This window comes from Schistocerca serialis, chromosome 2, assembly GCF_023864345.2.
Source record: "Schistocerca serialis cubense isolate TAMUIC-IGC-003099 chromosome 2, iqSchSeri2.2, whole genome shotgun sequence".
NCBI lineage: Eukaryota > Metazoa > Arthropoda > Insecta > Orthoptera > Acrididae > Schistocerca > Schistocerca serialis.
The window spans coordinates 948736635-948762715 of NC_064639.1; the positions used below are offsets into that span (position 1 = coordinate 948736635).

At 40.3% G+C, this 26081-nt stretch overlaps 1 protein-coding gene across 1 annotated transcript in view; it reads right to left on the reverse strand.

Annotated features, from left to right (window-relative positions):
- Positions 1-26081, reverse strand: part of LOC126458329 (meiosis regulator and mRNA stability factor 1) — a 212592-nt gene that overhangs the window by 108334 nt on the left and 78177 nt on the right. Inside the window, exons 10-14 of the mRNA XM_050095288.1 lie at positions 20861-20980; positions 19252-19418; positions 16809-16916; positions 16386-16541; positions 2003-2178 (exon numbers count right to left, since the gene is read on the reverse strand). Coding sequence (XP_049951245.1) covers positions 2003-2178; positions 16386-16541; positions 16809-16916; positions 19252-19418; positions 20861-20980 — 727 coding nt within the window. The remainder of the gene's footprint in view (positions 1-2002; positions 2179-16385; positions 16542-16808; positions 16917-19251; positions 19419-20860; positions 20981-26081) is intronic.

Genomic DNA, 26081 nt, shown 5'->3' on the forward strand with positions numbered 1-26081 from the left:
GTTGATTTTTAAATGAGAGTCAAACTCTGACTTAAGAAATTCATTGTACATTCTCCCTCACAGTTCATCTTGCATAAAAGGAAATTTACTTTGTAAGTAATGCTTTTCAAACAACCATTCGCAATATTTTCTAACAACCTGTTAGAAATAGGTCCGTTTCAGTAGTTGCCAGAGAGCGCCAGATAACATGCGTCACCACGCTTTCACAGCTGCGTTGATGCAGGAAGTCTGTATGTTTGTACATGTAAAACATTGAAAGATCTTACATTGTGTCATAAAAGAAGCAAGACATTGGAGAATACTCCAAGAGCATCAGAATTTCGTGAACCATACTAAAATGCATAGTTCGGTTTAAAATGCACATTTGTATGTCCAGATCATCTCAGCAGAAAAGATTAATACTAGCCAGATTTCTTTAACAAACTGACAAAAATAACTTTGTTGTTCTGCAAGAAGATTAATGCTTGACTGTCAGAAAAGTGGAAATAAAATCTGAAACTAACAACATATTTTAGCCTTCCGTAATTATGTGAATGAATTTAATTCACTTGATAGCTCCTTTGTTTTCTTATGACGTGAGAGCAATAAACAAAGAGGAAACAGCAAAATCACTAAACGTAAACATGAGTCACGTGGAGACTACCCACCTCCCCACAACTGAGACTGCTCTGTGCATCAGCCCTGGATCTACAATATTTCTGAACTGGGGCAATACCAGATAGCTGCACACCCCCCTGTTTGTCATTTATTTCCACTCTGGTAGACTGAATCTAGTAATTATAACAAAGTTGATCATTTGCAAACTCAGTCAACCACATAAACAGCGAAAGCCATTCACCCGTTCAGGCTTTATTCCGCTCAGCTCGTATAGCCCCATCCCCTTTTGTCTGCAGGAATGTTTTTCTAGACACAATGGAGATTTCCCTGGCAGAGACATCATGTACACTCTGCTGGCATTCAAAAATCAACTTTTGATTCATTCAGAAATCAACTCAGAATGTGTCTAAAAATGTTCAAAAACCAACAGGGGTGCGTTTAAAAATCATATGAAAAATCTTTAGACCAAAGTGCGCTGGATGCCAGGCGTTTTGCGAAACAAGGTTTTTTCCTCAAGAACATGAATTTGGTGCCCCCCTCCCTGAAACTGCCGACCGGTGCAGATACCCCGGGTTTCCCCCACCCCCTAGATCCTGGCCTGCTGCACATGCATGAATCTGGCAGCTTATGTGCACCAGTAAAATTTTTCTGGGTAGAATGTGGTTGCTTGCTGCTATTGCTTATACAGCTAACTGCCACACTTCTGTAGCCAGAAGTTGGAGAAGGTACTACACTCATATGCGACTCAAATGTCCATGAGCTCGCTCGCAAATCCTCAAACATATCTAATGTAAACAGTTGTGACATCACGCTCATTGGAGGCAATTTGTTGTTACGAAGCATTACATAGTCTTCTTAAAGCCTTTGACACATTTGCTGTTGGCACGTGTGTATGAGCACTGTGTTTTTTATGTTTTTTATATGGCGCATTTCCTTCGGAACTTAAGTTTTTATTTTGTTTTTGTTTCTCTCGTTCATGTTTTATTGCTGCAGTATTATTCTGCAGTAGTGAGATACAGTAATACTGTAGTCTTCACAGGTTTGCCACCGGATCATGTTGTGCAGAATTTTAAGACCTGTGACGACTATTCACAACATATCCGCCGGGAAAGTTTGAAGAGTCATATCTACAGTAATATTCTTTGTTAGAGTATTGGTTCTTACCAGCCAAAGCTCAAAAAATTTAACTGATAACTAGAACAATGAAAAAATCCTCGAATTTCAAGATCTTCCCGGATGAAAAAATTCCCAGGTTTTTCCCAGATCTCCCGGTTGTCCTGGGTCGTATACAGCTATTTGAATGCAAAGCCTGTTCTACACACTCCAAAAAACAACCTGTCACTTTAGAGATCTTTACACAATTACACCATGAAACCAAATACAAGTTCTCCAACAAATTACTCACCTAATTATCTGTGGGCTAGGACCACTCGTATTACCATACGATATTAGTATGCGCCTGTATCCAATTTTGTAACGGTGGAACAGAGAGATCGCAAGTTGAGCATCAGAAAGAGTTGGAACTTTCACAAAGGCCATGATATTCCCATCTGTCTGTGCTATCACTGATACACTGCATACCTGCCCAAATGTAATTAACACACTTTAATAATACATTACACATTAACAAATTTCATATACTCTGTAACCTGGCTAAACACTAATTAATATAAAACTGAATTATAAGCTCAAGATTTTATACTAGGTATATTAAAAGATATAGAAATTGAAAATTCAACAGTTCTGATCACTCAGCATGGAAAGATGTTTTAAAATATATGAATATTGTTTTACAAGTTCTTCATGAAATATAAATAATGGAGTAAAGTTAACTCTCTGTAAAGCTGACGCAATACGTAATTGATAGACACAAAAACAAAACTGAAAAAACAATCTTTCAAACAACATCCTCATGAGTGTGCACACATACGTGGAATTTCAACAATAACTACTCCATGATGCACAGTGCCTCTACTATTGTGTGCGGCAAAGGAATTTGAGGAACATCTCCATTATGTTCTCATGCTTAGTAAATGAACCAGTGAGCTATAGAACTGTAGAAATCTTAGCATTTTATTTAACAGTACGTTTTCAGAATCACTCAAGCTGAAGTTTTAGTATAGCAGAATGTCTAAAGAAGCAATTCAATGGCAAAAACCTTATCTAATGAGCCAGGATGCCTACAGTGCCACTCAAGATACACACCTAATTGCTGCTAGTCAAAAGCAGGAGAAGTGTATTTTAGAACTTTTTTACTTTGTAAATATACAAGACAATTAAAAATTACAACTTCTAACATCAAGAGCTACAAAATTGGAAGTGGTATAGACAAATGGTGAACAGTGCTCAAGATACACTCCTGGAAATTGAAATAAGAACACCGTGAACTCATTGTCCCAGGAAGGGGAAACTTTATTGACACATTCCTGGGGTCAGATACATCACATGATCACACTGACAGAACCACAGGCACATAGACACAGGCAACAGAGCATGCACAATGTCGGCACTAGTACGGTGTGAATCCACCTTTCGCAGCAATGCAGGCTGCTATTCTCCCATGGAGATGATCGTAGAGATGCTGGATGTAGTCCTGTGGAACGGCTTGCCATGCCATTTCCACCTGGCGCCTCAGTTGGACCAGCGTTCGTGCTGGACGTGCAGACCGCGTGAGACGACGCTTCATCCAGTCCCAAACATGCTCAATGGGGGACAGATCCGGAGATCTTGCTGGCCAGGGTAGTTGACTTACACCTTCTAGAGCACGTTGGGTGGCACGGGATACATGCGGACGTGCATTATCCTGTTGGAACAGCAAGTTCCCTTGCCGGTCTAGAAATGGTAGAACGATGGGTTCGATGACGGTTTGGATGTACCGTGCACTATTCAGTGTCCCCTCGACGATCACCAGTGGTGTACGGCCAGTGTAGGAGATCGCTCCCCACACCATGATGCCGGGTGTTGGCCCTGTGTGCCTCGGTCCTATGCAGTCCTGATTGTGGCGCTCACCTGCACGGCGCCAAACACGCATACGACCATCATTGGCACCAAGGCAGAAGCGACTCTCATCGCTGAAGACGACACGTCTCCATTCGTCCCTCCATTCACGCCTGTCGCGACACCACTGGAGGCGGGCTGCACGATGTTGGGGCGTGAGCGGAAGATGGCCTAACGGTGTGCGGAACCGTAGCCCAGCTTCATGGAGACGGTTGCGAATGGTCCTCGCCGATACCCCAGGAGCAACAGTGTCCCTAATTTGCTGGGAAGTGGCGGTGCGGTCCCCTACAGCACTGCGTAGGATCCTACGGTCTTGGCGTGCATCCGTGCGTCGCTGCGGTCCGGTCCCAGGTCGACGGGCACGTGCACCTTCCGCCAACCACTGGCGACAACATCGATGTACTGTGGAGACCTCATGCCCCACGTATTGAGCAATTCAGCGGTACATCCACCCGGCCTCCCGCATGCCCACTATACGCCCTCGCTCAAAGTCCATCAATTGCACATACGGTTCACGTCCACGCTGTCGCGGCATGCTACCAGTGTTAAAGACTGCGATGGAGCTCCGTATGCCACGGCAAACTGGCTGACACTGACAGCGGCGGTGCACAAGTGCTGCGCAGCTAGCGCCATTCGACGGACAACACCGCGGTTCCTGGTGTGTCCGCTGTGCCGTGCGTGTGATCATTGCTTGTACAGCCCTCTCGCAGTGTCCGGAGCAAGTATGGTGGGTCTGACACACCGGTGTCAATGTGTTCTTTTTTCCATTTCCAGGAGTGTATATGAAGAGGCTAGAGAATAAGTGTGTCTGGAGCTTACCGGTGATCAACATTGAGGTTATCAGCAGCCTTACACACATTAAAAGAAGTAAATGTGGATGAAATGACAACTGTTGCAACACAGTGAGGAGGAAATCTACAAAATTACAATCATTCACTCACTCCCTTCTCACTCGCGTTGACCCACACAATCGCTCAATCTCGCAGGCCTTAATACAACGGAGGGTGACATGCGCTGTATGTGGGATTGAAACAGAAGTAAACCCACAGAAGAGCTAAAAAAAGGCAGAGAGAAATGTGACGATGCTGCCTACTTAAGAAAAACATTAGTGAGCCAGTTACCCTGTTGAGCCAGTCGCCCTGTTCACACATTAAGAACATCTCCCAAAAATTTTAGGGAACAAGCTGGACAGATCACAAAACTGTAAAACTCTACCCCCATTTGTTTCATTGTAACTTAAAATAGAGGGCAAATCTGCCACTGCCATTTAGTCTGAAAATTAAATACAGTCTATTTAAATGTGGCACAGTGATCTGTGCACCACAAACTGGAGGGTCCTCTCTGAAGGACCACCTCATCCCGTCTTCATGGCTGAAACAAAGTACACCACGGCCGCATTGTGGTGTTTACAAGATGAAGCTTATTATCAGCCGCTTCCAGCCACTTGTCTCCCACTGACACATGACACTATATCTGAACAGCATGCAGGTGGTTACCACATTGAAATGACTCCGTATCTTTCGTTCCCCACAACATCCATGTGTCCTTGTACCCAGCAGACAGTTCCTTTCTCAGCCAGTTTAGTTGGAGGTGGGTGTCCAGGACAGTCAGGACATTGTAGAAAGCTAAGGGCACTCAGATAATCTTAAAAGACAACGAATTTAGCATTGTAAGACTGCCTCATTTGCTCCACCATCTGCACGATCACACAGTTCCATGTTGAATACAGACAAGTCACAAGGCATTGAGACCTTGACGACAAGATCAGGAAAATTAACGGAGCAACCAATCGAGTCCCCGTTTTGACCCATCTGTAACGTACTAAAAATGTATGCAGTTGTGGAATTTCTCTTGTACTGCGCTAAATATAAAATTACTCTGGGCCTCTGCAGTAACAATGGTGGCTAGCAGTTTAAACCCTGGATTTGGGGATGTACATGCTCTACATCAAGTGACGAAAGCACACAATGCGCGTAGATCTCAAACAGCACTGCTGCTCATGGACGACCGTAGAAAAGGCACTCCAGAAGTTGACGAGTCTTGGCTCTCGCGACTCAGGGCTGTGAAGTTTTCTGCCGTTGGGTGGCATTCAAACCATCAAAGAGCCTGGCCTGAATTGCTGAACAGTGCTCATCAGTCCAAGTTACAGGTCACCTCTTGAGAAGACCTGAAGACTTTGGGATGGATAAGTCAGCAGCATGATGGATCACTCTCATGATTTCCACCACTCCTGAACACTGTTGTGGTGTTCAAACAAAACCAGCTGGCTGAATACCGTATTTACTCTAATCTAAACTGCACTTTTTTTACTGGTTTTTGTAATCCAAAAAACTGTCTGCGGCTTAGAATCGAGTGCAAAGTAAGCAGAAGTTCTGAAAAATGTTGGTAAGTGCCGCCACAAATAACTTCTGCTGTCCAATATATGTAGCGCTACACAGGCATGCTTTGCAGGCACAAAGATAAATACTGGTGCCAAAACCTCTGGGTCAGTAAACAAATTTAAAAAAAAGGTAGAAGAAGAGCTTTTTTCTCTGCCCCGAGTTTTGACCATTGCATTTCCACACATTAAACCAATGAAGTAAATAGAAATTCCATATTTTTCATCTTCGAATGTAGCAGCCTTTCAAATATTCGTAGCAACAAAAATAAATTTCTTTACAGAAAAATATTAACAAAACACAAGGCTTTAAGATTGTTGCACGAGTTGATACACTGGGGGGCTCATTAAGATTTCAGGTAGCGATACCTATTGCTTCGTGGAATTTTGTGAAGTGCTTGTTGGTGTTAGTGAACCATAATGAATCGCTTTCATTATAGTGCCAAATTCAAGAGGGGAGTTATTTCTTTTCTGGAAAAATGTTCTAAGCATGCTGCAGGTGTGCGATACAGGATTGATGAGCAACGTCAGGCAATGGCAACTGCAGAGAGACAAACTATCTGAATGTTCAAGTAGCAGGAAAGCATTTAGTGGGCCAAGTGTGGCTGATGTATTTTAAATGAATCTGTTAAAGAACAGCGTCAGAAATTCCTGCCTGTGAACGCCAAAATTTTAAAAATTTTGGCACATGAAATTGCTACAGGGCAAAAAATCGAAAATTTTACATCTAGTTGCAACTGTATTGATCTGTTTATAAAGTGCTGGGGTTTTTCACTTCAGAGGCGAACTTCAGTTGCACAGAAGCTGCCGAAAAATTATGAAGAAAAACTTGTGGAATTTCAGTGCTTCATAATTAGGCAGCGCACAGAAAAGCAATACCTTCTTGGTCAGATAGGAAATGCTGACCAAACTCCTGTATATTTTGACATGTCGTCAAATTATACGGTTGACGCCAAAAGAAAGAAAGACATAGGTGTTCTTAGATCAGGGGGGTGAAAAAACAGCAGATGTCCGTCATGCTAGCTTGCACAGCAGATGTACATGAATTACCTCCATTCATAGTTTTCAAGCGAAAGACTTTACCGAAATCTGAAGTGTTTCCAAAAACTGTAATTGTACGAGCAAATGAAACTCGGTGGTTTTTGGACGACAGGGTGCTGGAATGGATTAGGCGTGTGTGGAATCGTCATCCTGGCGCAATGCTTGGTTTACACATTCTGTTGGTATTAGATGTGTACGCAGGCCACATAGCACCTGCAGTAAAATGAAAATTAGTGGAAAGCAAAATGTACTTGGCAGTAACTGCAGGCAGGATGACGTCAATTCTGCAACTACTTGGCGTCTGTTTGAATAAACCATTTAAGTACAAGCTTAAACGCATGTACACATACTGGCTTTTGAAAAGCGACACACAATAGACGCCAGCAGCACGTGTAAAACGCACAAGTTTGTCGCAAGTGTGCTAATGGATTTATGATGCCTGGAAGTGTGTTCCAAATCAGACTGTGCAACAAGGATTTTAAAAAATGTTTGATATCCAATGCACTAGACAGTACAGAGGACAATGCTCTGTATGAAGAAATGAGCAACAACGAATCGAGTGATAGTGATTCAGAATCATGATTGATATTTTAAACATTTCATATAAGATGTATTACAAACCTAATAAAATTTTGTTTTAAATTTCAGCGTTTAATTTCTAAGTTATTTTCATTCTTATTTTATAAGTGTTGCTACTCTACATTGCACAGGATAGAAAAGCATGGAGAGCTGCATCAAACCATTCTACGGACGAAGACAACAACACACACTGCATTTGAAGTCATTACTAAAAATCGAAAATCTGACTGGCAAGACTGTTTGGGATTTGTGTCGATATGGCCAACTAAATGTTCTTAATTTTTTCCTACCTGTGACAAGAGATGGTTGCTAATAGGAACTTTTATGAATCTTGAGTCACCTGCAGTATTCTCTTAACCATACGAATAATACAAATGTAAACATTACGCCATGTATTCTTCCACGTTTGCTGCCATCTCATTTACATCCTGTCTACCTAACAAACTACTAAACTAGAGTGAGACAACAGCAAACGCGGAAGACTACAGATATCACGTCATGTTTATATTCGTATCATTCTGATGCTGAATAGTGATACAGTCAGAAATGAAGCACGCCAACGGACTAAATTTTTAAATCTAAGATGACTAATTTCTGTGCAGAATGTAATGTACTAAAGAGGCGTCTGCAAAGATTTTCAAACGGAGAAAAATTTTTGCTTATCTCTCGTTCAGAACATCATCTATCATACGCAGTATATTATTTGGTTCTTGTTGATCATTATCAAAGAGAGCAGCAGTGTAACAACAAATAGCAGTCTCTTGCCATTGTTTCGCTAAAGAGACAATTCCTCTTATTTTATTGTAAGCAGCGGTAGCGCGGACGAAAGCGAGCCATGCCGCGAGTGGCAACAGGTCGTAAACACTCATTATCAGAATGCGACGAACAATGCATGACACAGTACAATAATGCATTTTCAGCTTAGAATGACGTAAACACCTATAGCAAAGAGAAGTGCACTTATCAGATCAAAGCAAAATAAGCAATCAATTCAAACTAGATGAAGCACGTGAAAAAGGAAGGGTACCTGTATAAATACAGACGGAGCACCTGATGCATAGCAACCTGGTAAAGCTTAACTGCTAAGCTTATGACTCGAACCAAACTACTGTAGTTTTATCTTCATCCATTTGACCTTAATGTTATAATGGACCAACTTTGTTTTGATTTGGAGGTGTGATCTAAAACTTTTCTCTCCCCTTTAATTTTGAGTGTCAAATTTCATGTGTGGCTTAGATTTGGGAATTTTTTTTTTCCTTTATTTTGAGTCATATTTTTCAGATGCGGATTAGATTCTAGTAAATACGGTAGCGTCCAGTTAGCCCTGCTGACCATCCATTTTGGCAACTTCTGTTCAAGCAATCGTCCATTCAGTAGGTGGATCCACAGTGGGAAGTCATCACTGGAATAAAGGTCATGAGTCGACTACCAGTCTGCAAGGGCTGGAGAGGAGGTTGATGGCCAAGGACGACCCGCTAGCAGCTGAGAAATGAATGGGCTGCCTGTGTTGAAGATGCACAGCTCCAGAGAAATCATGAGGTTCTTCATGCTCAAACCCGGGTGCAAGTACAGGTCGAACCTTGCGATATATTATGAGCACTGAAACCATCCAGAACGAGAAACAGGCAGGGGAGTTGTGTTGTAAGGTTCGCGAGAGCCTCAAAGTCTATCACATCCTGTGGAGGTAAGTACATAGAGCAGATAGCGATCTTCTTACCCACATGAGCAGCACCGGCTACAGCTTGTAGGTCAGTAACCAAGAAGAGAGCAGATGGATGGTGTGTGTTTCTGACAAACACAGCACCACGTCCCTTGGCTTCTTTCCCAGTCAGGTCATCCTTTCAGTGGAGAGTATATTCTCTTAGCACAGGGGCATCAGTGACTATGAAATGTGTTTCCTGTAAACACAAGCAAAGGTGATGTGCCTGTACTAGGAGTTTCAGTTGTTCTACACAAGTACTGAAACCATGTATGTTCCACTGTAGTATTGGAGCCATTTACTATAGGGCTTGCACTTTCATCCCGTCTTTCCACTCGGGTGGGGAGGCCTGCAACACGTGGAGGTTCAGCCCTTGGGCAAGATAGTTGCCCAGGGCAGACTTTGTAGTCACTGGCTCTGAAGCAGAAGCAGCAGAGCCATCAAGTCAATTACATTGACATGGTCTGATATTTTACCACCTCTTTTCACCTGCTGTGGAAGCTTTTCATTTGCTTTTTGGTCCAGGAGGATTTTGTAGGAGCTACCGCAGTAGTGGAGGAGACAGTATCACATTTCTGATCAGGCTCTGCCTTTGGAGGTACCGGGAGGTCCACAACAGTGGTAACTGTTTCTTTATCTGATGTTCTCTGGAGGCCTATGGGCTCTGAAACAACTCCAGTTTGAAAACTGAACTGACAAAAGTAGGTACTAGTGCTGACACTAGTGACATAAAAGCACCGACTGTTTAAACAGGCTTATTAACAGCCAAAGCAAAAGATGTAGTGAATGTGGGAGGCTGCGTTACACCTTATGGATCTTCTTGGCCTCACCATATGTGTGATGGGTTTCAATGTTTTAATCTCTTTTACCTTCCTTTCTTCAAGGAAGACACTGCAGTCCCAACTTCAGACTGAGTGATCCCAGAGCAATTTACACACTTTGAAGGGGAGGAGCAACCAACTGCACCATGGACAACCTTGCCACATTTGCTACAAATGGCTTCAACCTTACATCGTAAGGTGGTGTGCCCAAAGTGGTAGCAATTTGAACAGCACACCGAGTTTGGAACATATGGCTGTACTTTTAGGCCAAGGAAACCTACCTTGATATGGTCTGGGAGTTTTGTACTATTGAAGGTATGGATGGAGTAGTCTGATTGTATGAGATCCCAATCCCCTCTTTTCAACGTATTTTGCACATCAACAGTCCCTTGCTGAGCCCACTCATCTTTCAGTTCCTGCTTGGGAGTGTCAACCAGATCTCTACATGCCAGCATCTTTGCTATAGTTGAAGGTATTGTGGAGCTCCATTTCTATGATGATGATATTTGGTTCATGGAGCACTCAACTGCACGGTTATCAGTGCCCTTATGAAGTCCCAATCTTTACACAGTCCAGTCTCACCACTTTCACAAATGAAGATGATATGATGCAGACAACACAAACACCCATTCTCCAAGCAGTGAAAACCTGAAACAACGTGATTCACAGGCAGCAATGCTAGCCACTAGACCACGAGCTGCGGACACAATTTCTATAGCATATTGCCCAGGGCAGTTAGCTTTTCAGAGGTTGGTAGCTTGCTGGGAACTACCAGTTTCAACCAAACGTGTGCCATTACCTAAGTGCTTGACTAATGTCTTCTAAACCTTTTTGAATTTAAAAGGTGAAATCTTTTCAAAGCTGCCCTCTTTTTGCTTCACTATCAAAAACACATTCTGATCAGCAGCAAGTGTTCCGTTACTGTTCAATGACAAATTCTGTGTAGGCCCAGAGTCTTTAGCACTGGCTACACGAGCCCTCTTATTTACCAGTGTTGATAACTACAGCGGCCAGCCCTTCCACTGGGAGGGGGGGGGGGGGGTAATTTAGCAGGTTCCATTTCAGTATCACAAGCAGTTAGTGAAACATTAAGTCTACCTAAACAGAGCCCTGTGTGCCTAAGTAAGCCTTATAAAACTAAAGTGCAGGAGAATCCCCAGAAGCTGGATCCTAATGACTGTTCCACCTCAACAGCCATGCACCTCTGCACGCCGCAAACCTTGAGACTGAAGTGTCTTTAGAGGCTTTTACCATCCTTATGACTCGGGAGGTCAATCCAAGATCTCCATTCCCTGTGACACACAACATTTAACTACCGTGCCCCACATGACAGTTGCTGAAGTATGCCCGGAGCTTATGGTGACAAAACTGGTGGTGCTTACCAGTTCCCAGCTCAGCAACTGTGGGGCCACCAAGCATGTACCCAGCAAGTGAATGCTGGGTCCAAAGGAGCTAGAAATAACACCTAATTTTCATGAAATACTAGCAAGGAGGAAAAAAACAATGGAAAACCCAAGATGGAATAATGACATCATTACTAAAGGATAGACAGCTACTCACTATATAGCGGACATGCCGAGTCACAAAACAAAACAACAAAAAAGACTGCTAAACAAATAAACTTTCAGCCACATGTCCTCCTTTTAAAGTAAGAGTGTGTGGGTTTTTGTTTTGACCGAAAGCTCAGTTGTTTAACTGTGTTTTTTGTTGTGCCTGTCTGCGATTCAGCATCTCCACTATAAGATGAGTAGCAATCTATACTTAAAAAGAAGAAACTTTTGCTAACAACTTCTCTCAATTGAAATGTGACATACCTCAGTGCCGGGATAATTTAACACTGAGAGAAACTAACAGCAAGGTTTATTCACTTCAAAAGATGATTGGGATCCAAGTAACACCAGTGTTTTCAAATCTGAGACATGACAAAGGTCAGTCCTATATTTACATGGCTCTTTCAGTCCGTGTCTAAATGTAGACTTTTCACGGTTTAATGGTAGAATACCAGGGAAATGTTATCAGTTTGCAAAGGAGAGTGCTTACAAATCACTCTTGTGACCGGTTCTAGATACTGCTCAATCATGTGGGACCCCTACCGAGTAGGACTAACAGAGGATGTTGACTATATACAGAGGACAGCACAAATGGTCTCACAGGCTTGTCTGACTCGTGGGGATGAGTGACATATATTGAAGAAACTGATCTGGGAAACGACGACAGACAAAATACCTCACAAAAGCCTACTTATGAAGTTCTATGAACCAGCTTTGAAGGGTGACTAAAAATATACTACAACCACCTACACATCACTCCCATAGGGATTGTGAGGACAAGAATAGATTAATTACAGCATGCACAGAGGCATTCAAACAATAATTCTTCTTGCACTCCATATGTGAATGGAGAGGAACATATCCCCCGCCATGCACTTCGCAGAGGTTTATAGGATATAGATGTACGTGGGGATGTCATGAGACCTATGTGTCAAGTACTTTATGTTAGCATTGCTGTCTTTTACATATATCACACCAATTCACTACTCATATAAATAAAGAAATAATTTTACAAAGGCAACCCTGACAGCCAATCCAAAATTTTACAGGCCTGATACCGTGTTACAGGAAGTTAAAATTGTTCTCTGCATTTAGTTTTCTTTCATCAGAATTTTTAACTCTTAGTTTCTTTTTATTAAGTCAGCAACAGCTAATTATTAATATTGCAAAATATGAAACACTGTATGGTGAGAGACGATCTCCAGTAGCCAGCATGGGGATTGCCAGTTTTCAACCATTGGGTGAAAACAGTTGCCGCAACACTGCGTGGAAGCCATAGCTGGCCAACACTGTGGCAATACTGAGACACTGCAATACAAAAGTGAACAAGATGGCTTCAGGTGAGTTGTCATGCCAGACATGCCATGCCCACTTTAATTGTCAGCAATCTTTTCTTGGAGTATTGCTCTAGGCAGTAGTGAAAGTGGTAGCTAAAGAGCATGTAAGGACATCTCTCTCTTCATATTTTCAGCATTTTCCTCACTTTATCCTTTAATTCTAATTCAGCAAATATTTAGCTTCAGCTCTGATCTTTAGAAGCACCAAGGCTGTTTAAAGTAACTCCACTGCTTTAAACACTATTTTAATTCATATTTTTGTGATACATGTACTGGATAATGTAATAAAATATACAATTATTGCTTATCAATTTGTGAAGCAAATTAATCTTCAATGGCATATGAGACAAAGCACAGAAAATCGATAACAATTCTCTTGGCAGTAACAATAAGGCATCCAGCTTTGTGTACCAAACACAGTATCTGCAAACAGTATCAGCAACAGGTAGCTATCCAGTAATCATTACTTATTTATGATGGTACTTAGGTGACAGCCACAGTAGGAATGACAACAGCACATGTTTCCAAAATCAAAGGTGGAATGAAATCTCATTGGCATTTAAGGACTTTTAATTATGTACAATGAGAGAACTCACGTTCCCACACTGGACACCACTTTACTATGGGGCAGTCAAAGAGTACTGCCATAATTTAAGCATTTATCCTGTCACAAGTACATTTGTTATCAGTTTTGGTCTATATTTTCAAATACACACCAAACGAACCATCCAGAGACTGGTTGGATGCAGTTCCCTATGGTACTCTTATCCTGTGCAAGCTGCTTCAACTCCGAGTAACTACTGCAACCTAGGGCCTACATCCTTCTAAATCTGCTTAGTGTATTCATACCTTTGTCTCCCTCTACAATTTTTACTCTCCACGCTTCCCTCAAAAACTAAATTGGTGATCCCTTGATGCCTCAGAACATGTCCTACCAACTGATCCCTTCTTTCAGTCAAGTTGTGCCATAAATTCCTGTTCTCCCCAATTCTATTCAGTACCACCTCATTAGTTATGTGGTCTGCCCGTCTAATCTTCAGCATTCTCCTGTACCACCACATTTAGAAAGCTTTTATTCTCTTTCTCCTGATAACGATGTCATCCTGAGTAGTCCCTGCCTGTAGATCCGAATGGGGGACTATTTCACCTACGGAATATTTTACCCAAGAGGATGCCATCATCATTTAACCATGCAATAAAACTGCATGCCCTTGGGAAAAATTACGTTTGTAGTTTCACCTTGTTTTCAGCCCAAATGAACCTAATACAACTTTTTAGCAGAGTTTCAAGTTTCACATGTACATGACCTTTTTTGTTCAAATTATTCTTGTATTTTACAGTTTTTCATTTAGTTCTCCTCCTTTGGGATATCACAAACTTCAGTATGTAATTTTAGATACACAGCTTTCAATACAGTGGCATTAAATGTTTGTTAATTGAGTCTTTAGGTAAGATCAAAGATTTCTAAATCATTGCCATCTCAACAAGGAAGACTATCTCAACCTTACAACTGGTAGCTCAAGCCTCTCAATTTCATCACTGACTCCAACATAATAGAGATGAACTTTAAAAGGGCAATGCCAGAATCACACTTTGCAACAGTTTTCTTATGAGTAATCAGAATTAGTAGCTTTTTACCTTTTTCATAGTATCAGAAAGTGTCATTATGACACTGACCTTCCAGAACACCTACATCAATAAAGAAAATTTAATTTGTGAATGAAACAATGGAAAATCCACATAGGTATATCAACAACATAGGGAAAGATGCTACTTACTCTAAAGAAGTTGCAGGTATGCACAATTAAAACACACTTTCACAATGCTGTTGGCCACAACCTCCATCAGCAAAAGAGACAGAAACACACCATTCACACACACAAGCAAGCACACCTCATGCACATATAATTGCCAACTCCTGCAGCTCAGGCCAGAATGCAGCTATCATGTGGGACGGCAGTAGCAATCTGGATGGGGGTAGGATAGCTGAAGGGATAGTAGTGTACATGTGGGGGACACAGGAATGCTGTCTGGTAGAGTGTGCAGGGACTAAAGCGGTCACTGAAATCGGGCATGTGCCACAGGGGGGGAGGGGGGTGTCTAATTGGCTCTTGGCCACAGTTTGGCAGTGGCAATTCATCCTGGTGGACAGCTGATTGGTTAAAGTATGTTCCATCATCACCCAACCTCCACAACATACTAGTCCATCCCTATGCCAATCCCTTCCCGACCCCTTGCCACAAGGTTCACATTCCTGTTGAAGACCCTGGTGCAAGACTTGCCCAACCCAACCACCCAGCACTTCCTAATTCCAGACCCATCACAGGTTTATCTTACCCCATCATGGGCTGTGCCACATGTGAAAACAGCCATCTCATTTACCAGCTCTGCTGAAACCATTTTACAGCTTTTTATTTTGGTATGATACCAACCAGCTGTCCACCAGGATGAAGGACCACTGCTAAACTGTTGCCAAGTGCAAAGAAGACCACTCTGTGGCACAACATGCACCTGGGCATGACATGATTGACTTCAATGGCTGCTTTACTACTCGAGCCCTCTGGATCCTCCGCTCGACCACCAGCTTTTCTGAACTGCTCAGATGGGAGTTACCTTTGCAACACATTCTGCACTCCCCTAATTATCCCAGCCTCAACCTATGGTAACGTACTGTCCCGAAACCCTCCACCTGTCCTATCATCTCCTCCCCATTCTTGTCTTCCAGCCTTTTGGTTTGGCACCCACAGCAAATGCACTTGCCCATCTTTTTCTGCTCCTCCTCTTTTTACTCCTTTTTTCACCATCTTCCTGCCCCACCACCACCTGACACTGCACCTGTTGGCATTTTAGTCCCTGCACACTCCATCAGATAAGCGTTCCTCTGTACCCCTACCCATACACTACTATCACTTCCCCTTCCCTGCCCCCTCCATACTGCTCCTGCTTTCCCACATGATAAGTTACATTCTGGCTTGCGCTGCCAGAGTTGGCGGTCTTGTATGTGAGGTGTGCTTGCTTGCGTGTAAGAATGGTTTTCTCTTTTGCTGTTGAAGGTTATGGGCAAAAACTTTGTTTGTCTTAATTGTGTGTCTGCAACTTAACGTGTCTTGGTTATGCCAGGTAGCACTATCTTTTACTACATTTTTAATTTCTGAATGTGTGTGCACGCATGTTTGCCTATGTGTTCTGAAAATTCAAGCTCTGAAGCTGAGGTGCTGAGTCCAACTGTGTTTATATGCCCACCTACCGATCAATGCTTTTTCTATAAACTAAATTATTAGCTGAACTCTTTCTGATACTGTTACAATACTGGAACACAAACATCTCTAGAAGTTATCTAGATCTACAGAACATAATGAATGTTCATTGTGCATTTTTTCAACTTACCGGTACACGTTCTTTGAATAAAGAAGTCAAAATACTTTTTATCTCCGAAATGCTTAGATTCTGATCCAAATTAGATACATGCAGTTCAACAGGGAGATCAGCTGATGAACCACTGAACTGAGTTTTCCCTGGCATTTGTATTGGATGGAAGAAACACTGTTGGAAAAATACGTAACAGCCATAGTAGAAAAATTGGAGGCAGCAATATCTTCTTTACAATTACATAAAAATTGTGAATCAAGTTGTTACTAAAATTGTTGGCAATGAATATTTCACATAAACAAAGGGAGACAGTATTCTATATAGTAACTATTGTTTAATGATCACTTTTAGTACACCATAAATATTTATAAAGCAGTATCTCATTTTTTATAGTTTTGACAAACATTAAGATTGAGTGTTATTGAAAACTGAATTCGTTACCTCTGGATTACTATGTGAGCGCTCATCCAAGGTTTTTATTTGATGTGGTGTTATGCTTCTGGTTTGGCTTTGTCTGGATGGAGATGGTCCCTTGCGAACTGATGAATTCTTTAAAGAAAAAACAATAATATACTAATTTGTAAGCCACAAATTTCAACATCAAAATCATTTCCTTCTTTCATGTCTAGAGGCTGGATTTCTGACAACTTCTCTTTCCCTTCAAAGATATATTTGATCTCTCATTCTGTGTGTTTCCTGTCAGTTGCCATCATTTCATGGTAACTGCTCAAACACAGCTGTAAATCATATCAATTTATTACTCTGGAAAAAATATTAAGATTATTGCATGTAAGGGTACTACGTCTTTTTTTCCTCATTCAAATAGTTTTATTTTATTAACACTAAGCACAGAATTACCTTTCATTCACAAACATATTAAATTTTTTGTTTCCATTTTGAAAATTAAAAAACATTAAAATATGAAAAATAGGCAAATAAAAACTACCTCTAACAACTTTTACATTGTTTTTATCAAAGTTGACAGGAAATTTGTCAACTTTCCATGACAATCGAGGTCCTCTGCAAATGACCCAAGCTGTAAGTGCATAGTGATAAGAAAGGAAATTGGCCTTGGCTGTGATTAAACAATCATCCTTTGTCTCGTGCGATTAAGACAAAGCACAGAAAACCTAAATCAAGATGTTCAGGGGAAGATTTGGATCTCGCTAGTTATGAGCATCAGTCCGAAGTCTTAATCACCGCATCATCTCACATAAGTTCGTCTGGTTCCGACTGTGGTAATGAATCTTCAATATCTTAAGACAAACCAGAAAACTTTATTAGTAACACAGTACAGAGGGTTAACACGTGGCTGTGGAGTTTCAGATGGCTGTAGGAAAACTACAAGGCATACAAGGAAAGTGAAATATCAGTGTATATAGCACCTCTCCAATTTTAGATTCTGAATACAAATCATGACATAATTGCAGAGAGCACCAATACGCGACACAATGAACAGGTTTTCAAAGTGGGCCAATACCATCACACCTTTCCAGGCAGCAATGAGTCGCACCCATGTGCTGTTCCAACCGTGTTGATGCCTATTGCGGCTGGGACACAATGCTCTACCCACTTGTGTAATTTTTCAATATGTCTTTTTTTTAGTTTTTGCAGTCATCATCTGAAAAATTATTCCTAAATATGAACATGTGTTTCTATAGCTATTACTGCTACACATGTAAACACCCTTTGACTGATTCCTAAACAGAAGCACTATGAGCACCAACTGCCTCATGGCATTTTTTACTTTTTTAATTTGACAATTATTCTGATAACCTAATGTGAAAATAATTCTATAGTTCAGTATGGTTCAACCAAAGAACACTGTCATTTTGTAACAATAATATAGTAAATTAGAATCCTTAATTAATTGCAAAGCCAAGCGTCTTCTCAAATGATACTGAATAGCCAAATAATACTTCCATGCCCTAAAAAATGTGTCACACTACATATTACACTTGCCTTGCAGTAACCCATAATTAACACAATGTGTGTCAAACTTTTAATATCTCCACTATCCAATCCATCAGTAACAGAACCTCCACCATAACCTCTTATAAAGCATATATATAATCAAGATAAGGGGACTCACTGTACACATTCTTGAAACAAGTTTTTTCTCACAACTGGCAGAATCACCACCAAGCTATCAGAACAAACAGCCAAAGGCACAATAATTCTGTCAGTTTGCTGTTCAATAATACTGCAGGTAACTACATAATTATTCCACTATAGGGAACATTTTTTCTACAATACTCTATGTGATGTTACATATGTATAATGTTCAGAACCGTATGATCTATTTTTGCTGTGTATATGCAATCTGGAAGTAGAGCATCACACATACATCACCTTTTTGTTCATTATTTTTTATTTTGCAGTATTACTCTTATTTCCCTTTCCACTATCAGAGACTTCAAAATCTATATTTACTTACACCTATTACACCATTGTGGAATGGAGTCTTCAGATAAGATCAAAGCTTTCTAAATCATTGCCAGCTCAACAAGGGAGACAATCTCAACCTCGGAACTATTGGCTCAAGTCTCGAAATGTCATCACTTACTCCAGGTTGGTAAAGATAAAGACAGTAAAAGACTTAAATGTTAACTTCGCAATACTTCGATATAGTGTGATAACAGTCAATATTCTAAAAGGTGGTAGATTTTACAACTTACTGGGTAATTCCAAATACGACATTTTATATGACCTGTCTACAAATCAACAGTTTGTGCAACGTAAGTAAACAGTTTCAATGACATAAGCAAACAGCGTCTCTTAGAATACTTCTGACTTACAATTATAAATGTTAATTTCACTGTAAATTATCAATGAATGAGTTAAATACCAATTTACAAATGGATTTGTTTATGTATTTCTGTACCTGAATGTTATGTCTGACTGCTGCTACCGGATCTGGTAAAGACATCATACAAGATGCTATATTATTCACTGGAGAAGATGTGCGGCAGCGCTTTTGGAAACCAACTGATTGAAGAGCAGACACTGTAATATTTTGGTCATTTTGTTCTGCCTTACCACTCTCACTCACTGCATAAAAACAAATATTGCATTAATTTTATAAAATTAATAAAAGCAATATTATCAATAAAATTTTATGCATGTGGAAATCCTCCATCATCCAATAATGAAAGAATAATATAGCGACTTTAGATTAAGACTCAAAGAAATTATACTTCCCACAATATTTTAGTGCTATTCATTAACATCATCTAAGTGTAATGAACATGGTTTACATTAATGCTGTGGGCACACTTGAGAAATAGCTTTATTCATCTTCACTGATCTTCCCAAGTTTTGGCATTTTCTTGTTCCTTAATTTAAGGGTGTTTGTAACTGCAGCAATGTGAAAATGTACGTTTTATTATACCAATGTTAATTTTTGAGTGCAAGTCTCCACATTTGTCAACAAGCACAATTTGTCTAGTCATTATTAAATGGATTATGAGGTGCTACATGGGCATAGCTGATATTGCAGTCATGGACCATAAACACTTAGGGTGGCATACAAGAAGAATTATCTATAAGGAGATGGGGACATGAATATTCTATTACCACAACTGAAGGTGAATTTCATACCTGATACCTGAAAGTCTGGGACTTAATGCTATATTTTTCACTTGCAGTCCTAAATTGTGACATCTTTCTGAACTTCAATGAAATGTGAAACTTTGATTTCTCCTAGCACATAAAACGTTCAAACAACAAATGAGATACCTCTGACAACTGCCTGTACTTCAACAGATGCACATCTTGTAATTTTCAAGGCACAAATGCACAAAGAGCACTGTCCAAGGGAATTTAAAACCTCGGTATGCAGTTTACTGTATTTGTAACAACTGATTGATACATACTGAAAGCACAAACTCTTCAGAAATGACACTTAATAACTACGATGAAGCTTTAAAATAGTTGTGTGACAAAGGAACAGTAACAAGATACTGAAGCTCAGGTAGTATTTTCACTCATGTTTTCCTGCTTCAAAGATGCACAAACTTGGGGCTAATTCACTTTAACTCTATGAGTGTAGTAATTCATAGACTTAGAAATAGAAAGCACAGCGTGGCCCTTGCCTGAAGTGGAATCAGAATCTCTGAACAACATCAAAAAATTTAAATAAAGAGAATTTAAGTAGGATTTTAAGATAAGCATGCAAACACTAAACCTAATTGATAGAAGCAATAAAAAGCTGACCAAAACAGATGCATTACAGTGTCTACAAATTTCACATCTGTATCAACGAACAATACTACTTTCCTAGCTTCTGCTCAAGTGGTGCTCATTTAAACAATAATGAAATTTATCACACAAGAAGTAACAATGATTATGAAAATACAGAATTAATAGTTCCTATTACTAATCCAATTACAAATTTTTGGTCATTAATTCAAGATGTTTTATTTCTAACTATTTTCAGACTTTCCAACAGTCTGAATATACAAGTTAGAGCCAATACTGCAGAATTTTTTTACCTTTGTGTGTTCCTCTGATTCGACGATAACCTTCGGGTGTTTTAAGATTTCCACCGCTGTATGAGACCGATTTGTGGGCTGTATTAACGTTCATTACATACTTTGGCCAAACAGAGCCACCTAAAAAAACAGATCAAGACATTAGTACACGCTGCCCATGTTCCAACTATCATTCATTCCAAAATGTATATTCTGGAATATATGATATTCAATATAAAGATCAAAATTTATGATTACAGCACACCATACATTTTCTGAAGAGTGCATCTGAAAATTTACTTTTTAACAATATAAAAATTAAAATTATTAAGTAAAAACAATATTATGAAAAGAGATTGCTAATGACTAAATAGAGGAGAGGCCGAGTTGCAGACAGGCGCAACAAAAAGACTGCTATACATTTAAGTTTTTGGCCAAGACCAAAAGGCAACCTTCTAAAGTAAAAAACACTTATGACTGCTATATCTGGCCACTGCAGACAGAACGCAGCTATTGTGTTTAACAAATGCCGCAATCCAAAGTGGAACTGGGAAGGTGGAGGGAAGGCATGGTATGGATGGAGGAGAGAGGAGCACTTTCTGGCAGAGTGTGCAAGGACTAACTGGCAATAGGACAAGGCTGCCAACTGTAATGTCAGGGGGATTGGGAGGGGGACAGGGAGGGGGAGGGGGATAAGGAAACGAAAATGAGATGATCGGAGAAGAGGGAAATACCAGGATCAGAGAAGAGGGAAATACAAGGATCAGAGAAGAGGGAAATACAAGGATCAGAGAAGAGGGAAATACCAGTTGGTGCAGTGGCAGAGAATGGTGCACAATGAGGGTGAAAGGACATGAATTGGGAATAGGTGACAGGGCAGAGGGGGGGGGGGGGAGGGGGGGGGCATGCACACACTGTGGAGGTTGTAGGGACAATAAGTTACTATAAGTTGAGACCGTGATAATTTTGGGAGTGAAGAATGTGTTTTAACGATGACTCCCATCTGCGCATTTCAGAAAAGATGGCAGTACACGTAACAATCCAGATGAATCTGGCAGATATTGTGAAAGTTGCCCATAATTTTCCTGCCTCACACATTATCCAGTGCCTGCAATTATGAAACCAGTGTTAATTCAATTTGTCTTGCTGGTGCTTTAAGTGCTTGTTAAGCTAACTTTATGCATTAGCATTAAATTTAATACTGTGTAATAGACCAATGGATAATCCAGGATGGAATAATGATTGTATTATTAAAGGTAACAATGTAAATGGATAGATAAAAGAATCTACTCACCACTTCGCAGCATGGGAACACACACACACACACACACACACACACACACACACACACACACACACACAATTTAACTTTTACATACTTTTTGAGCCAGTGGCTTGTTCTTCTGAAAGACGACTTGTTAAAGGGGCAGGAAGGTTTTGGCAGTCCTCAACAATCACTCTTTCCTTCTCATTCCATCCGGTAAGTCTCCTCTGATCTGGGGTTCTGGGTGACTTTTCTGAACTAACATTATAGTATTATTAAAGGAACAGATTGCTGCTCACCAAGGATAGCGATCTATTATTCTTGTAATTCTGTTTAATCCTATGTGTGTGTTGCCAGACACATTTGCCATTCCTTAAAGCTCTATTTTTGGAGAGCTCACTATGCCTTAGTGAAGTGAAAATCAGGTGTGGTAATAAGTTGGTTAAAAGTGAACTTTTCTGGTTAGAGCGCTGGCCAGCTGAGTAAATTATGTCTGTATTACTCGTCATTAATTTTTCTAAACTAGCCCTCTGTTTTAATTATTTGTACATTATTTTGCCTTGATGGCAACTGAACTTTGCCCAATGTGTCCATTTGCATGGCTACTGCCATTGTTTGCTGTCCCTGATTTTGTATGTTGGTCTCACATAAAGACGACCTTTAATATCAATTTAGCTACTCAGGGTGTACATGCGGTCAAAGAAAAAAAAAAATTCTCAGATTCTTCCCAGATTTCCCGGTTAAAAATACACTTTCTCCCAGGTGAATACAAACATTTCCCATGTTAAGTGACAGCATAATTTTCCTCACAACTGTAAATCCTTTCAATAGTTATGGGTTTATACACAGGTTTAGAATTTACCGGCACTCTAGAAAATTAAACTCATGGAGGTAAAAAAGCAAAAATTATATAATGTTGGAAAAATCTTTGATGTGCAGCAACAAGTACACTCCATATTTTCATATTACCCAAAGTATGTATGTGAATTCCACCAAACACTTCATGTTACTTTCCGAAGCATTGAACTAGAGATTGTGATGCACTTTTGTAAGCCAGTCATAGCTCATGTCACGTGATCTCACCAGCTGATGACAATGGATATTAAGGGATATTAAGAGAATAGGACACTTGATGTAGTCAGCCAAAAGCAACATCATTGTTGAGTAGTGCGAACACACAAATAGGGAAAGTTAATGGTTTATATTAATATACATAGTGTTACTACAAGAAAACAAAGCTTTCAAATATAATATTGGTTTCTCAGATTTGTGAAGACTTAGAACCACTGACTATCTCCCAAAAATATTGCTGCCCTACCACAGCATGGTAGGTTAGAAAATTTAAAAAGGGAAATGGATAGGTTGAAGTTAGATATAGTGGGAATTAGTGAAGTTCGGTGGTAGGAAGAACAAGACTTTTGGTCAGGTGAATACAGGGTTATAAATACAAAATCAAATAGGGGTAATGCAGGAGTAGGTTTAATAATGAATAGGAAAATAGGAATGCGGATAAGCTACTACAAACAGCATAGTGAACACGTTATTGTGGCCAAGATAGACACGAAGCCCATGCCTACTACAGTAGTACAAGTTTATATGCCAACTAGCTCTGCAGATGATGAAGAAATTGATGAAATGTATGATGAGATAAAAGAAATTATTCAGGTAGTGAAGGGAGACGAAAATTTAATAGTCATGGGTGACTGGAATTCAAGAGTAGGAAAAGGGAGAGAAGGAAACATAGTGGGTGAATATGGATTGGGGGAGAGAAATGAAAGAGGAAGCCATCTAGTAGAATTTTGCACAGAGCATAACTTAATTATAGCTAACACTTGGTTCAAGAATCATAAAAGAAGGTTGTATACATGGAAGAATCCTGGAGATACTAGAAGGTATCAGGTAGATTATATAAGACAGAGATTTAGGAAGCAGGTTTTAAATTTTAAGACATTTCCAGGGGCAGATGTGGTCTCTGACCACAATCTATTGGTTATGACCTGCAGATTAAAACTGAAGAAACTGCAAATAGGTGGGAAATTAAGGGGATGGGACCTGGATAAACTGACTAAACCAGAGGTTGTACAGAGTTTCAGGGAGAGCATAAGGGAACAATTGACAGGAATGGGGGAAAGAAATACAGTAGAAGAAGAATGGGTAGCTCTGAGGGATGAAGTAGTGAAGGCAGCAGAGGATCAAGTAGGTAAAAGGACGAGGGCTAGTAGAAATCCTTGGGCAACAGAAGAAATACTGAATTTAATTGATGAAAGGAGAAAATATAAAAATGCAGTAAATGAAGCAGGCAAAAGGGAATACAAACGTCTCAAAAATGAGATCGACAGGAAGTGCAAAATGGTTAGGCAGAGATGGCTAGAGGACAAATGTAAGGATGTAAAGGCTTATCTCACTCGGGGTAAGACAGATACTGCCTACAGGAAAATTAAAGGGACCTTTGGAGAAAAGAGAGCCACTTGTATGAATATCAAGAGCTCAGATGGAAACCCAGTTCTAAGCAAAGAAGGGAAAGCAGAAAGGTGGAGGGAGTATATAGAGGGTCTATACAAGGGTGATGTACTTGAGGACAATATTATGGAAACGGAAGAGGATGTAGATGAAGATGAAATGGGACATACGATACCGCGTTAAGAGTTTGACAGAGCACTGAAAGACCTGAGTCGAAACAAGGCCCCCGGAGTAGACAACATTCCATTGGAACTACTGATGGCCTTGGGAAAGCCAGTCCTGACAAAACTCTACTATCTGGTGAGCAAGATGTATGAGACAGGCGAAATACCCTCAGACTTCAAGAAGAATTTAATAATTCCAGTCCCAAAGAAAGCAGGTGTTGACAGATGTGAAAATTACCGAACAATCAGTTTAATAAGTCACTGCTGCAAAATACTAACGCGAATTCTTTACAGACGAATGGAAAAACTGGTAGAAGCCGACCTCGGCGAAGATCAGTTTGGATTCCGCAGAAATGTTGGAACACGTGAGGCAATACTGACCCTACAACTTATCTTAGAAGCTAGATTAAGGAAAGGCAAACCTACGTTTATAGCATTTGTAGACTTAGAGAAAGCTTTTGACAATGTTGACTGGAATACTCTCTTTCAAATTCTAAAGGTGGCAGGGGTAAAATACAGGGAGTGAAAGGCTATTTTCAATTTCTACAGAAACCAGATGGCAGTTATAAGAGTCGAGGGGCATGAAAGGGAAGCAGTGGTTGGGAAGGGAGTGAGACAGGGTTGTAGCCTGTCCCCGATGTTATTCAATCTGTATATTGAACAAGCAGTAAAGGAAACAAAAGAAAAATTCGGAGTAGGTATTAAAATCCATGGAGAAGAAATAAAAATGTTGAGGTTCGCCGATGATATTGTAATTCTGTCAGAGACTGCAAAGGACTTGGAAGAGCAGTTGAACGGAATGGATAGTGTCTTGAAAGGAGGACATAAGATGAACATCAACAAAAGCAAAATGAGGATAATGGAATGTAGTCGAATTAAGTCTGGTAATGCTGAGGGTATTAGATTAGGAAATGAGACACTTAAAGTAGTAAATGAGTTTTGCTATTTGGGGAGCAAAATAACTGATGATGGTCGACGTAGAGAGGATATAAAATGTAGACTGGCAATGGCAAGGAAAGTGCTTCTGAAGAAGAGAAATTTGTTAACATCGAGTATTGATTTAAGTGTCAGGAAGTCGTTTCTGAAAGTATTTGTATGGAGTGTAGCTATGTATGGAAGTGAAACATGGACGATAAATAGTTTGGACAAGAAGAGAATAGAAGCTTTTGAAACGTGGTGCTACAGAAGAATGCTGAAGATTAGATGGGTAGATCACATAACTAATGAGGAGGTATTGAATAGAATTGGGGAGAGGAGGAGTTTGTGGCACAACTTGACAAGAAGAAGGGACCGGTTGGTCGGACATATTCTGAGGCATGAGGGGATCACAAATTTAGCATTGGAGGGCAGCGTG